This window comes from Vanacampus margaritifer, chromosome 4 (genome assembly GCF_051991255.1).
Source record: "Vanacampus margaritifer isolate UIUO_Vmar chromosome 4, RoL_Vmar_1.0, whole genome shotgun sequence".
NCBI lineage: Eukaryota > Metazoa > Chordata > Actinopteri > Syngnathiformes > Syngnathidae > Vanacampus > Vanacampus margaritifer.
This window is the reverse complement of record NC_135435.1, coordinates 10,394,323-10,407,672: the sequence shown is the minus strand read 5'-3', so window position 1 is coordinate 10,407,672 and position 13,350 is coordinate 10,394,323. Positions and strand designations below refer to the sequence as shown.

Below are 13,350 nucleotides of genomic sequence, written 5' to 3'. Positions count from 1 at the left end.
ACTTAAAAAAATAAAATAAATTTTATTTATATATATATATATATATATATATATATATATATATATATATATATATATATTTGCCTTATCATCTTTAGCTGTAGCAGTTTTTCAAAATACGATATGATCTTATTTTTTGTCGACAGCAAGAGCAAAATGGCTGCCCCCTGAGATAGATAAAAACGGGGTGGGTTTTGCTGCTTAACTCAAATTGCACAAACACAATATCAAATTATTGTGATTAGAGGGCGAACAAAATTTCGGATTTGACTTCCCCTTTAATGAATTAGAGTTAGCTAAAGCTAAAGTGGCATTTGCATACTTTTAGTTTTCTGTATGCGGCCCTTACAGGAGGGAAAAAATGAACACTCCTGCTATAGAGCAACAATGCTAATGTTGAAAGCTTTAAATTCTTTACGACCACTAAAGCCAACAACCATTGGTCGCATTGACATTGGGTGATCCTAATTAACTATCTCCATGCTAATTAACCTGATATGGTAAGGGAGAAGGGAAGAGTCTTTTTCGAGAAGTGCTCTGCCACTCATTAAAGCCAACTTATAACTTGCTTGCTCTCATTATATTGACAGCACAGAAATTGGTCTGGCCACTGGTGGCGCAAATGTCATGGATCACGCTCTAACTTAATCCCTCAGAGTTTATAATTGCTTATTCCTGCTGTGACTTTTTGTGTGTGTGCGTGTGTGCGTGCGTGCGTGCGTGCGTGCAAGTGTGTGTAATAATCATTCCTTCCCTGCCTGCCCCACATAAGAACTATATATTGAAAGAAGTGTTTGCTTGATCTCCTTTGCACAATGTGTTTTACTTCTCCACACATTCACTACTGTAGATGTCACTCATATTATTTCTACAAGTGTATGAAAAGAAAAAAGAAAACTCAAGGTGAAGCAGATGTCTATACTACAGAAAACATGATATCACGTCAATAAACGCTGAAATAGATTTTTTTTTAAATGGAACTGGAAGCGTAATCACTTTTCTCCTGAAAGATTATTCATCATTTGCCATTAATTGACTGACAAACACGTTAGCAATAGCTGTTCAGTCATGTTGAGAAGTTCTGGTACAAACTGGATATGCTTTATGTACTCTCCAAACACTTCACTGGAGTACTTTGATACCAAAATAACAAAACAGAGTGACCACATTTTGGTTTTACAAAAAGTGGACACAACGAAGAACAATAACACCTCAACAAATGCCAAATATTCTTATTTCACTGAGTCTTTTGAATGTGCACCCTTAAAATGACCTGTAAAAATTCCACCATATAGTAACAGAATAAAATAATTTAGAAAAAGACTTGCCATGTTTGGTGAATGCTTCAAGACAAACAATTTGTCATTTCTGTTATTGTGGGGTTTTGTGTAGCTTGAGCTTGACTTTTTGCCTCATCATTTACTAATTTCGCATGAGAACACATTTATCACTGACCTATTCACTAATTTGATCATCGGGGGGGACGCAAAAATGCACGCGTCAAAGCAATTTTAATAATTTTAAAAAACATTTGCGGCGCCTGGAAGTTGCCGGGAGGCCCGGTACCAATATTTTGTGTTTCCGCACGGACACTTATTGCTGACGGACTCCGACCGGCATTCACCATAACTAAGATGCTTCTTAGGGTTTGTTTGTGGTGTCTTTAGACTGAAAGGGGAGAAAATTAGCATAGCTACATGTCGTATGCTTGTAACAAAACAATCTGCGTAAAAATCGCTACATAAATAAAATGTATTGTCGCCAGACACACATAAGATGGCGACCCTACGTGCGTCAGCAACAGGAAAGCGGTATCTACTATGTTAAACATAGAGCAAGACTTCTGTTTTTTCCCCCCACTCCTCCAAGTAGCGTGCAGGCAAGGCCAGCTAGCATTTGCCATAAGAACTATTATACAACGGTTTTACGCCATCAAATGTGCAAACATTGACCCAGTTGGCCAGTTAGCACTTAACAACAGACGCAAGGGAGTTTGCAAACACGGACGCTGGCGGAAATGAACTCACTTTGTGACGTGATGGATTTGATTGGGATGGAACCAAAGAAAAACATCAGAGTGACGGCGCGGGATCCTGGAGCATGAAGTAAGTTATTTGAAAAATCTTTGTGTGCACGTGTGCGGTACCGTTAGTATGCTGCATCAATGGCCATTGTAGGCTTCGACAACTCAATGTTTGAACGAGACAAGCGAATACGTCAGGCTTTGTAAACTTATGATGACGATAAAGCGCTATATAAGTGCATGAATATTTTTGATCAAATTGGATTTTTCACATGTTGGACTATGAAGTGATTGTCAGGAAAAGTACATTAAGTAAGTGATTCGAGTTCATTCAGGGCTAATGCTAATCACATTGTCTTTTTCATACTTGTGAATATATGTAAAGATAAATGTTAAAAGTTTTTGAAATTCACTCAACAGTTATGTACGTATAAAGTATAAATCCTATTCTGGTTGGATGATACATCTGACACCTTCAAAATAGAATGTTTACATTTATCTAAGAAAAGGTCATTTTTCTGAGTGTGCTGTCACCCAGAAAGCAGCCACTTGAGACTAAACGTGAAATCTTTTGAAACATGTCACTGAATCCTCGTCGTTGTGCAAAGCGTATCAATGTGTCAAATGTGCAGCAGGCGCCACCATGACAAATAACTCACAGCAAGCAGAAGAGGACGGCTTTCTTTGACGGCCCCCACGCAGCCGAGGCAGCCGATCACCATGATGATGGTCCCCAGCGCGATCAGCAGGTTGGCTGCCGACAAAGAGGGAAGAGATGCCGACAGGGTGGCAAAGTTGCCCTGGGTCACTGAGAGCCACACGCCCACCCCCAGTATGCCACATCCTCCAAGCTGCAAAAGGAACACAAGAGTACAAGAGTCAGTACAGCAAGAAACAGAAAGACTCACAGGGGGTAGCTTGATAAGAGTTAACAGTGGCAGGTTAACAAGGTCCATCCTTTGTGATGGCCTACATCCAAAAGGAAATGAAAAGTCAAAACAGCTGTTCTTTAAAGCTGACACCAAAAACAAATTGTCAGAATACATCGTTTAAAGCGGGGTACGCATATACCAGGAACATTTCAGCACTCCCCCAGGATACTTTGTGAAATAGTCAGGGTTGAAAGACGTAAATGTTAAATCTGTTAAAAAGCTATGATCGGAAATCTTTACCAATACTGAGTTCGTTGGAGCCACGGACTCATTGAGATGTGAAGCTGAACGATAGCCAATTCAGAAGCAATCTGAAGCTCGCACAAAGTCAATCTTGGAACTAAGACAGACATCTGAAGTGCATCACACAACATGAAAGCAGTAGGCACCACAGGTGGGGCACTCGAGTCAACTCGAGTCACGGATTTTCGGTCTTTGAACTTGCTTGGCAAAAACTTGACTTTCATGACACTCGACTTGACTTTGACATGAACTCAATTCTGTGTACAATGAAAATATATTTTATAAATATATTGCAGTGTTCCTCAACCATGATCCTCAGGGACCACGATCCTGCCTGTTTTCCATGTCTTTGGCTCATCAGCGAGCTCTGGAGAAGCCTGATGATGATCCTCATCTGCGTTGGTGAAGGGAGACATGGAAAACAGGCTGGCTAGTGTTCCCCAAGGACCAGAGTTGAGAAACACTGATATAGTGTTCCTGGTTTTGAAAGAAATGTTGTTGTTTATTGTGTGTTGTGCGCATAACACACCCAACCAGATTCTTGCTCCACCCCTCAATAATATTTGAAAACGGCGCTCAAAGGGGGTGTTGCCTGGAGGACCCTTGGGTTTGCGAATGAGGAGACAAATGGGCGTATTCTGGCTGTGATTGACAGTTGAATTAAATGTGTATACTACCACAAACTATTCTAAATAAACTAATCAAATGCTATGCTAATGAATCACTGACTTGAAACTCGGTATAAAGATGCAAAACGCTATTACTCCAATTCCAACTCACTAAGAAGGTATGTAAGGAGGCGTGTACGAGACTGAGCAGGTGGGTGGCAGAGAAACTGTCATATTCTTGAAGTGACTTAGTACATCGCTTCTGTCTCTTCTGTTTAACCTGAAAATGGCACCATTCAGATGTTTTTTCCCCCCATATTGAGGCTTTCAACAAACATGCACTAAAATGTCAAAGTAATGACCAGGACATATAGACAGCATTAGTAGACACACATTTATAAAGTTTATCAGCAAAATAAAAACAGTTGATTTTGTGTTGAGTATCCTTTAAACTTGATTTACGCTTGACGCATCCGCAAGGTCAGCGAAATGTCGTCAATTCAGCAACCACGCCCCTCTACGCGGCGTCCGCATTGCCTATCTTTTCCACACCGCGCACCTATTCTCATAGGATGTTTGAAATTATCAATTGCCTGTGAAAAGTAGGGGGGAACCCTTTTGCCCTCTTGTAATGATAACAGTCAGTCTTATTCATTCTCATGCCCTTGGTCTGTTTGGTTACTATTAGTCTTTTTATTTACTAATTGTAGCATAATGCCTGAGAGAGAGTCATGTTAAATAGTTTTTTAGCACGTTTTAAAGCTCTCATTTTAATATTGATTTGTTCCTTAAGGTTAATTTTATTGAAAAATCTTAATCTAAATTATTAGCTATTATTTTGTAAAAACCATAACTAAGTTATTTCTTTGCTACGAGTCTTGCAGTCATGGTGCCCTAATAGGCTGTTATTAAAACTAGCTGTGGGGTATTATTAATTATTATTATTAGGCTATATGTGTGTGTAATGTTTGTTTAGTTCTTTGAAAAACTTCTATTGACAATTCTGAACATACGGGCATTTTTGATACTTCCCCAATGCAATGCAATGCAAATGCTTCCTTTATACGGTGAAAACAAACAGCGGATTGTAGTGCTTTTGCCTGTGACTATCATACAAGCCACACTCATTGTTATGGTAGTCAACGACATTGCATCACATTTTGAAATCAAAATAATCCTTACAAATTAAATTACAACGATCCAAAATCCAATGCTTTTCAATGAGCTGATTTTGTTCTCCAAATTGACCGCCATCTTGACTTGTGACGTCATCTTGGAATTGTCAATAAGGTATTCTATATGCGCAAAAGTGCCCTTTTCCCCCCGGAGCACTTGCCCCCCAAAATATCTGTGCACGCCACTGCCTAAATGTGAGACACATTCTGTCTGGTTCACCAATTACCAAGTAGAAGTAGCTCTCAAATGAGACATCTCTCCATCCACTTCCTGTAGCGCTTGTCCTCATTGGGGTCACGATGGAGCTGGAGCACATCCCACCCGACTTTGTGCGAGAGGTAGTGTACACCCTGCATTGATCGCTATCCAGTTGCAGCAGATGACCCATTAAAATTCAAATTATGGACATTAGGACTAGCTGCACTATGGAAGGGCTCTTAAGAAAGGCGCACAACTTTCATACTGCTTGGGGCAAGAAGCTGATTCTGACATCTCTCTTCTTAAGCGTGTGTTTAGTTGTGTGTGTATGAATGTAAAAGTAAAGAAAATGATTGTAATATTTCTTTTGATATAATAAAACCACTACAGTAGGAGATCTAGGGTTGCCATGGCAATGGCAGAGAAAATATTCTCTTCACTACAAGTCACTGTAACATCACAATGATGAAGGGAAATTACTACATAGTGTTACTTGATATGATATGAAGAAGCTTGGAGTAACGGAATACATGTACCGCCGTTCCGTAATCAGATTACCAAAAAAAAGGAACTGTATTCCAGTTACAGGAAAAACATGTAATCAGATTATAGGTACATTTATTAAAAACGGGGATTACTTTGAGGGATTACAATTTCTACGACGAGAGAGTGTGAAAGAGGGCAAGAGAGAGAGAGCGAAGGACAGAGCAAGAGAGAGAGAAGGACAGAGTGAGCGAGAGAGCGTGCACTCCCGCGCGAGTGGGACCGTTGCTGCGCGAGTGGGAGGTAGGAACGAACAAACTGACTAGTCGTGTCCTCCACACGCGGGCAGTTTGAAAAAGCTTCACGGACGGGATGAGGAAAGGAAATGGCGACCGGTAATCACTGGAACTTACTCGGAGCGAAAGTTTGAGTTGAGAGTCCAGCGGCATGCTACGCGCTGTAGCTTCTTGCTAGCTAGCCCGCTAGCCTACAACCATAATGTGAGTTACACCTTCCAAACAAATCTTCCTGCCACAAATTCACTATTTAAACATCATACACAACATATACATGGCTAAACTTGTGACGGGGATAAAAGTTCATTGTGCAGTTGATGTCACACATCATCATCTTCATTCTATCTATCTATCTATCTATCTATCTATCTATCTATCTATCTATCTATCTATCTATCTATCTATCTATCTATCTATCTATCCATCTATCTATCTATCTATCGATATTAAACTGTGAGGTGTGGTTGCTTTCAGTGACAGTTCGAAAACAGCATTTGGCCTTAAATCAATCAATCAATCAATCAATAGCCTACATGCTTTTTAATTACACAAGGATTTTTGCTATTTGTAGGCTGCCCGGGTCTCTATCACCCGCAAATAGCAGGGGCACATTGTATAGAATATATATTGTGGTGATATTTATTTTTATTTTGTCTTCATGAGCATACTCAATATTGGAGTAATCCAAAAGTAATCCAGTTACATTACTTTAATATTATGGTACTTGGATTACATTACTAACTAAGTTTTTTAGCAGGTAACTTGTAACTGTAATGGATTACATTTTAAAAGTAACCCTCCCAACCCTGGATATGAATGCTAGAATTTCGTGAATGAATATTCGCTGTACATTTCAACACTTTCTTTAAAAAGTCTGACAGAATGAATAAACCTGGGAACATGACCGTGACGTCTATTTTTTTATTATTATTTTTACGTTTCCTGCTGTGTCTTAAAATGTCCTCACTTTAACATTAGAACATGCTTTGGCCTCTCTCACTTTCCTGACTCAGTTTTAATTTTAGACAAAAGAAGATGTGAACTAATATAAGACTAATGAGCATTTTCAGCAAAAAACGTACAGTTTTTAATATTTGAAAGCAGTTAGTCGATCGGGGCGGGTGTGTGGACTCTTCAGCTGCTCAGAGAGCAAATCACTTCTTGGAGTCCGCTGCGGCTCATTTTTTTTTTTTTAAACTCTGTGTGCTTATTAGTAACACCATTTGTGCCTTTAGAGGAGCACAAAAGATTGTGAGGAGAGCTGCCTGTTTATGATGCACATCAGTTACGAGTTCAGATACATCCACAGGAAACACACAAATACACACACCATTACCATTTGCTCAAACCCCCAAAGGCTGTAAGATTTACATAACTAAATACAAGATTACTGTTTCCCCATGATTTTTTCGCCCTGGCTTTAATACAACATGTTATTTAATGAGTTCTTTCACTGAAAGTAGGGCAAGTCGAAAATTAAAGGAGTATAGTTGATAGTTGATTCCGGTTTTGCTCACGTTCCGCCGCAGCTGGGAGATTTCAGCAGATAGCAAATTAAGGGTCTTGGGGTTCGTGTGACTCACAACAAAGGCTTATTACACTACAGAGTGTGTCCCCTAATGAAGATTGGCTACCGAGAGATGGGTGAAGGATGAAAGGGAATGCCGGGGCTCGATGATGGTGAACATTTCGAGGTCATCTGCTCATCAGAGAAGGTATAATAACATGGCTTTGTCACTCATATTCCGGAAACGTGCAGCACATGTTCAATTAAGTCAAACAGGGTCACATGTACAACCACACTTACATGTGTCAGGCATTTACAATGATGGCTCTCTAGTAGACGGCGCTCCACTAGGCTGTACTGTATGTGATGGAGTCCGTCAACTGTTTGACTGGCAGGCTGTACTAAAAGTACATAAATGTTACACAATGATTGCATTATTCCTGTATGACAGGGTAATGATGGGAAGAGCACTGATCCTTGGGTGACATTCCAAAGCAATGAAGATGTGACACTACTGCAAGTCCATCGGACCATGATGGAGGAAAACCATATCATCTCCCACAGAGTTCTCATCTATTTCCCTATTTTTAATTTCTTCACATGCAGAGAAAGACAAACTAGCTCGTCGACAATGTTTCATTTTTTATTAAGGGATTTAATTTCCTCTCTGTGTATATGAGATAATGAAATAATTTCTTGACTACAAGGAGTGTGGAATATGTAATTGAGGTTAAGGTAGCCAGGTCAGAAACATTGACAGTACCGAGAACAGAACGGTCATCAGCTCTGCAGTTAAGATACATTATCCATTGTTACTATTTACAATCACCTTCATTTCAATCAATCTAAATAAGAGCCACTTGAATGCAGTATTTACAACCTCATGGGTTTGCAGTTTGCCAATGGATGCAGTCCTTTGGGCTGCTTCCAAATATTTAAACGGTGTGCTGATTAGTGCTTGTAAAATCAAGTAAATGAGCTTCTGAGCAACTTAATACAGAAAGACAACATTTAGCACGAGATTTACACTTCAGGGTTGAGTTGACTGAATTCCAATTGGAATATTCAGATGTGCATCCATCCATCCATCCTTTTTCAATACCGCTTTTTGCTTGCTCCATTTGACCTCGAGCGAGAGACGGGTCACTCTCAAATCTGGCCGCCAATCAACAAATACTGTTACGGTATATTATGGCCCACTCATTGCAAGACAGCGGCTCCAACTGTTTCACATTTGAAGGTTGCCTTCCCCTGACAGCATGCTTTAGAAGCTCCTTAGACAGATGTTCAATATATCGCTTCATAATAGTGTTCTTTTCTGTGTAAACATGACATATAGGCAGAACTGTTGGAACCCTAACATTAAAGAAAGGAAAACCCACTACGGTCACTAAAATAGACACGTTGAACTTTTGGGCAGATGAGACAAAAGTGAAAAACAGCTCTATTTTCACAGATTGGAAACAAATGGGAAAAAAACTGTCTGAGATTTAAAAAAAAAATAAAAAATTTGAAAGTAGCACTGCACTGATAACGTGCATAAAACAAGGCCAATTCCTTTGAAAGTATCAAAGAACCTTGAACTTTACATGCATCTTACATATCTCAATCTATTCAGATTTTGTGAGTCAGCCAACCGTACACAAACATTCTAGTTGCAAATACAAAGAGTATCTGCACACCAAATTTGCGCAACTTAATTTTTGCCAGATGACTCAAGTGATGACTAATACAAAATATAGCAACGCTTCAGTTACACATCACAAAATGAAGCTAAATGGAAATCAGCCACTCAGGGTAAAAGCAATCATGTTACTGTGTGGTGTGAGGCCGGGATGACATACTAGAATCTATCATTCAAATCTGTTCAATTAAGCGGCTTATTATGACTCACAAATAACCATTTTCTCTCAAAAATGCTCTTGGTAAATTGTGTCAAGTCAGTCAAAAATACGGAACATTAACCAGATTAGTGTGACGGTTGTATCATTAAAAAAAATTCCAGGCATTATTCTTCACTGTTTTGACACATTGCAAATACATAAAGCGAGAAAATGAAAGCTAATCATTTGGGCAGGTACCATATTTGAATGCAATTGAAGACTCTACATTTCCCATTGGTGTAAATGTGAGTGCGAGTAGTTGCCTGTATAGAGCATATGTGGAAGAGTTGTCATTAAGCTTATATGGAAGAGTTGTCTTTGTTTAAATGACTTGGTGAGGGGCATTCAAGTAGGCTACTTGACAAAAAAAAACAAAAAAAAACAATCATCTTCATCATGGAGAAGAAATATAGTATACAGGATATGTGGCATTAGCTCACTGCTTTCATGATTAATTACACACGATTATGAAATGAATATTTGCTAATAACATCTCTCTCAAAACGGTGCCCTTGAGTTTCTTTTTTACATTTAGACCTCTCGGATGGCAGACAAACCTTACTAGATTGTGTCGTATCCTTCCTCATACAACCTTTTGGTGAATATCCATGTTCCTAAGTAAGGTTTTCAGCGGTAGCCTTGAAAAGATATGAGGATTTCTCATTCATGTTCTTTCTATTACATATTATCTTGAAGATTTTGGAGGATTTGGTGAATCCTAAAGTCCATTTTTTTCCTGTTTCAAATTGAAGTACAATAATACGATGCTTATTTAGTTCAACCCTCGCCAAGAAGGTGATGTTCTTATTGCATTTTTTTGTGAGCACAATTATGCAAAAAGTTATCAAAGTCCCACTCAATTTTTTTTCACTTTTGCTGGCATTAGAAGATATTTTTTTACATTGTCCCTTTAATTTTAATGCATAACACGCATACCATAATCATTTGCTGCTAATGCATATGAGGATTGCTCAGCCTTGCCTTCCCTGAGGGCTACAGCATGTATTGTAGTATTTAAAGGAACACTTGATTAGGATGAACTTTGGCACTTACATAACAGGTCAGTATGCAAAAATGATGTGAGCACTAAAAAATTAAGAATCTCCAAATCTGCTACTGATGCAGCCATGGCGGGGTAAGCGAGCTACACGACAACCCCCGGCCGGAGGTTGCACCGTTGAAAACAGTGGCGGCTGCTGGTCGTTCAAATGAGAGAAAGCTCTTCTTCTTTTTTTACGCCTCAGACAGATCATCCAATCATCACGTGGTAGACAAATGTCTGGGCCGGCTGACTGTTCCATAAATCCCTAGAAACGCTGAGCATCCGATGGCCCAGCATTTATCCAATGGCCATCCGGTTTTGCACAGTGGAAGTGCACACTCTGTGTAAAAAAAAAAATAAAAATAAGTAAAAAAAAAACAATACAATAAAAAAATAATATTAATAATACTAATAATAAAAGTAATAATAATAACATTTTAAAAAAGGGCCGTGGAACTGCAGGAATGAATTAGAAGGAAGTCGTGTCAGTTATTTGTGACAAGCAGCTGATTCTGAACAAAAGATGAAGGTATTATAGTGCATAAATTGTACACACAGCAATGCATATTTCCTTCTTGTATTTTTTTCAGGGGGGCAGTTAGGGAAAGCTGAGCAATCCAGCATGCCCACGTGCGATGCCAGTGAGGATATGCAGGTACGGGTGGACGGACTTTCAAGCCGAGTGAGGGCATTTTCGTTGCGTTGTTTTCAAGTGCCGCGGTTCTACCCCCAGGAGGTGGCCGTCAAAGTAACTAACCCTTATAGATTGAAATTGAAATGGAAAGAAAAAGCCTTTTGGGACGCAGTTATTGTGTTCATATTTTGGGGATTTATTACAGAAAGCAACAATATGGAAGCTTCTCTTGCTTTCTTATACGTCAGGCATGGGAAGGCTAATCCTTTGATGTTTGGTTGAAGTGGGCATAAGACACCAAGACTTGGGAATTGAAGTCGATTAATCAATGGGGTCATTGAGAGTTTTTCAGCACATGCCAAAGCTTTTTTTGCACCATGGACGGGTTTCACATAATGCTTATTTCGCAAGTGGCTGTGCTACCATTCTCATTTCTGGCAAAATATTTCCACACGTTTGTTGTGTTGTGTTATGGATCATAAATAATCGCTAGCATGCAGTTGCTAATAATTGAAGCCTAGTGGCAGAATAAACTAGGGCTCGTGAGGCTAGCTGCTATTCTCAATCACAATTCACATATTTTATATAAATGACGATAATAATAATTATAATAATAATATCAGGAGCCCGAATAATTATTTGTGATTATGGTGGAAAAATCTCATGTGTTGTTGCTTTGCTGCTTTGTGTAAAAAAAGCAGATACAGCATTTGCACCAATAACCACTTAAGTGATGCCAAAGGCCAGACAAATCAAGGCTACCACTTGCAGGCTTTGAAAGCCATTCTCATTATTTGTCTGCCACCTGAAGAATAACCACAAATTACAAAAAGACTTTCTGATCTAGCGCCTGAAAAAAGAAAAAGACAACGAACTAGAGTCTTTATTGGCTAAAAAAAATCATCTTGTCTACAAATCTATATCATCCTGTGTTTTTTCTTTTTTAAGGCGTGGCCGAAACTAGTCAAGATAAAGCTTACAATGTTAACTAATTCACTTGACAATGATATCTTTCTTGATGTCTTGATACACGAACCTGGGTTCTTTTCTGAGCGGCTCCCTGTCATCGTGTTCAAACCAGTTCGGTAACAGTGTTGTCGTAGTGTAGTGTCATTTCATTCCATTTCAATATTTATGGACCTACACTATATGATGAGATGATTAACCAGAATGCCGTATTTAGTAAGGGTGGGAATCTCACGATTTGATTCAGATTTTTGGGTGTGCGATGCGATTCAGAATCGATTTTCGGTTCAGAACAATTGTTGATTCAAAATGATTTGATTGACAATGATTTTTGCTTCAATTTATAGATGTTGAAGGAACCGTAATGATCTACTCTAGTCTGACTCGCTAATGCTAATTAGTGCTCTACTCGCGGCAATTTTATCACTCAAAAGAACGGCTCCACGCTGCAAAAAAACTTTTATTGGAATAACTTGACTTTTTCTTTCTACTCTCTAATGTGGCTACAACTTAACAGTGTTAGACCGCGTGGAACCACACTGCCCATAAGTGGCCAAATCGGGGACAACATGAACAGCGCTCCCAATAAAGGCACACACAAAGGGAAGACAGTGTAAAATAATTTAAATAAAATCGATTTTGAGACATTTAAAATCGATTCTGAATCGTACTAAATGAGTATTGTGATTCTTATGTGAATCGATTTTTTGGCACACCCCTAGTATTTAGACTAGTGGGACTGCATAGAACATATTATTGTCCAATTTTTTTTGGGTAGGGGGGGTGACTTCCCCTTTAAAAATATCTATAATGAAGGTTTGCGAGACTTGGCACAAACAGTGATGGATATGTGTCCTCTCCCACTCCGCTTCTCCCTCTACACAAACAACTGCTCCTCAAGACACCCAACCATCAAGGCCATGAAGTTTGCGGATGACAACACATTCATCAGCCTCACGACTTTGCATATTGACCCGAAATGCCAAATACGTAAGGTGATTGTGGATTTCAAGAGAAATCCTTTTCACCTTCCCCTTTGCCAACTGTCCTGTGGCAACTGTTGAGTTCCTGAAAACTTCAATCTGCAGTTGCTACTGCAATTGTCCTGTAGCATTAGTCAGGTTTCCATCCAAATGTTTCAAAATGTTTCTGCGAATTTTGTGTAAAAGAGACTTGTGCCCGTTTTCATCCGCTCTTCTTTTGCGAATATGCGCCACGAGATGACGTTTTAGTGACGGAACTTTGGGACAATGGGGAGTTCCAGGTGGGAATGTTGTTTTTGACGGACTGAACGGAAGTAGTTTGTCTTGTTGGCTTCCCTCCCGCATGTAAGTGAAGTGGGTCGTTACATTGAGAGCT

The 13,350-nt window shown here is 39.3% G+C and overlaps 1 protein-coding gene across 3 annotated transcripts in view; it reads right to left on the bottom strand.

The window, feature by feature from the left end:
* Window positions 1-13,350, bottom strand: part of tspan4a (tetraspanin 4a) — a 128,835-nt gene that overhangs the window by 41,507 nt on the left and 73,978 nt on the right. For all 3 annotated transcript variants that reach the window (XM_077563053.1, XM_077563052.1, XM_077563051.1), the window contains one exon: window positions 2,683-2,874. In XM_077563053.1, coding sequence (XP_077419179.1) covers window positions 2,683-2,874 — 192 coding nt within the window. The remainder of the gene's footprint in view (window positions 1-2,682; window positions 2,875-13,350) is intronic.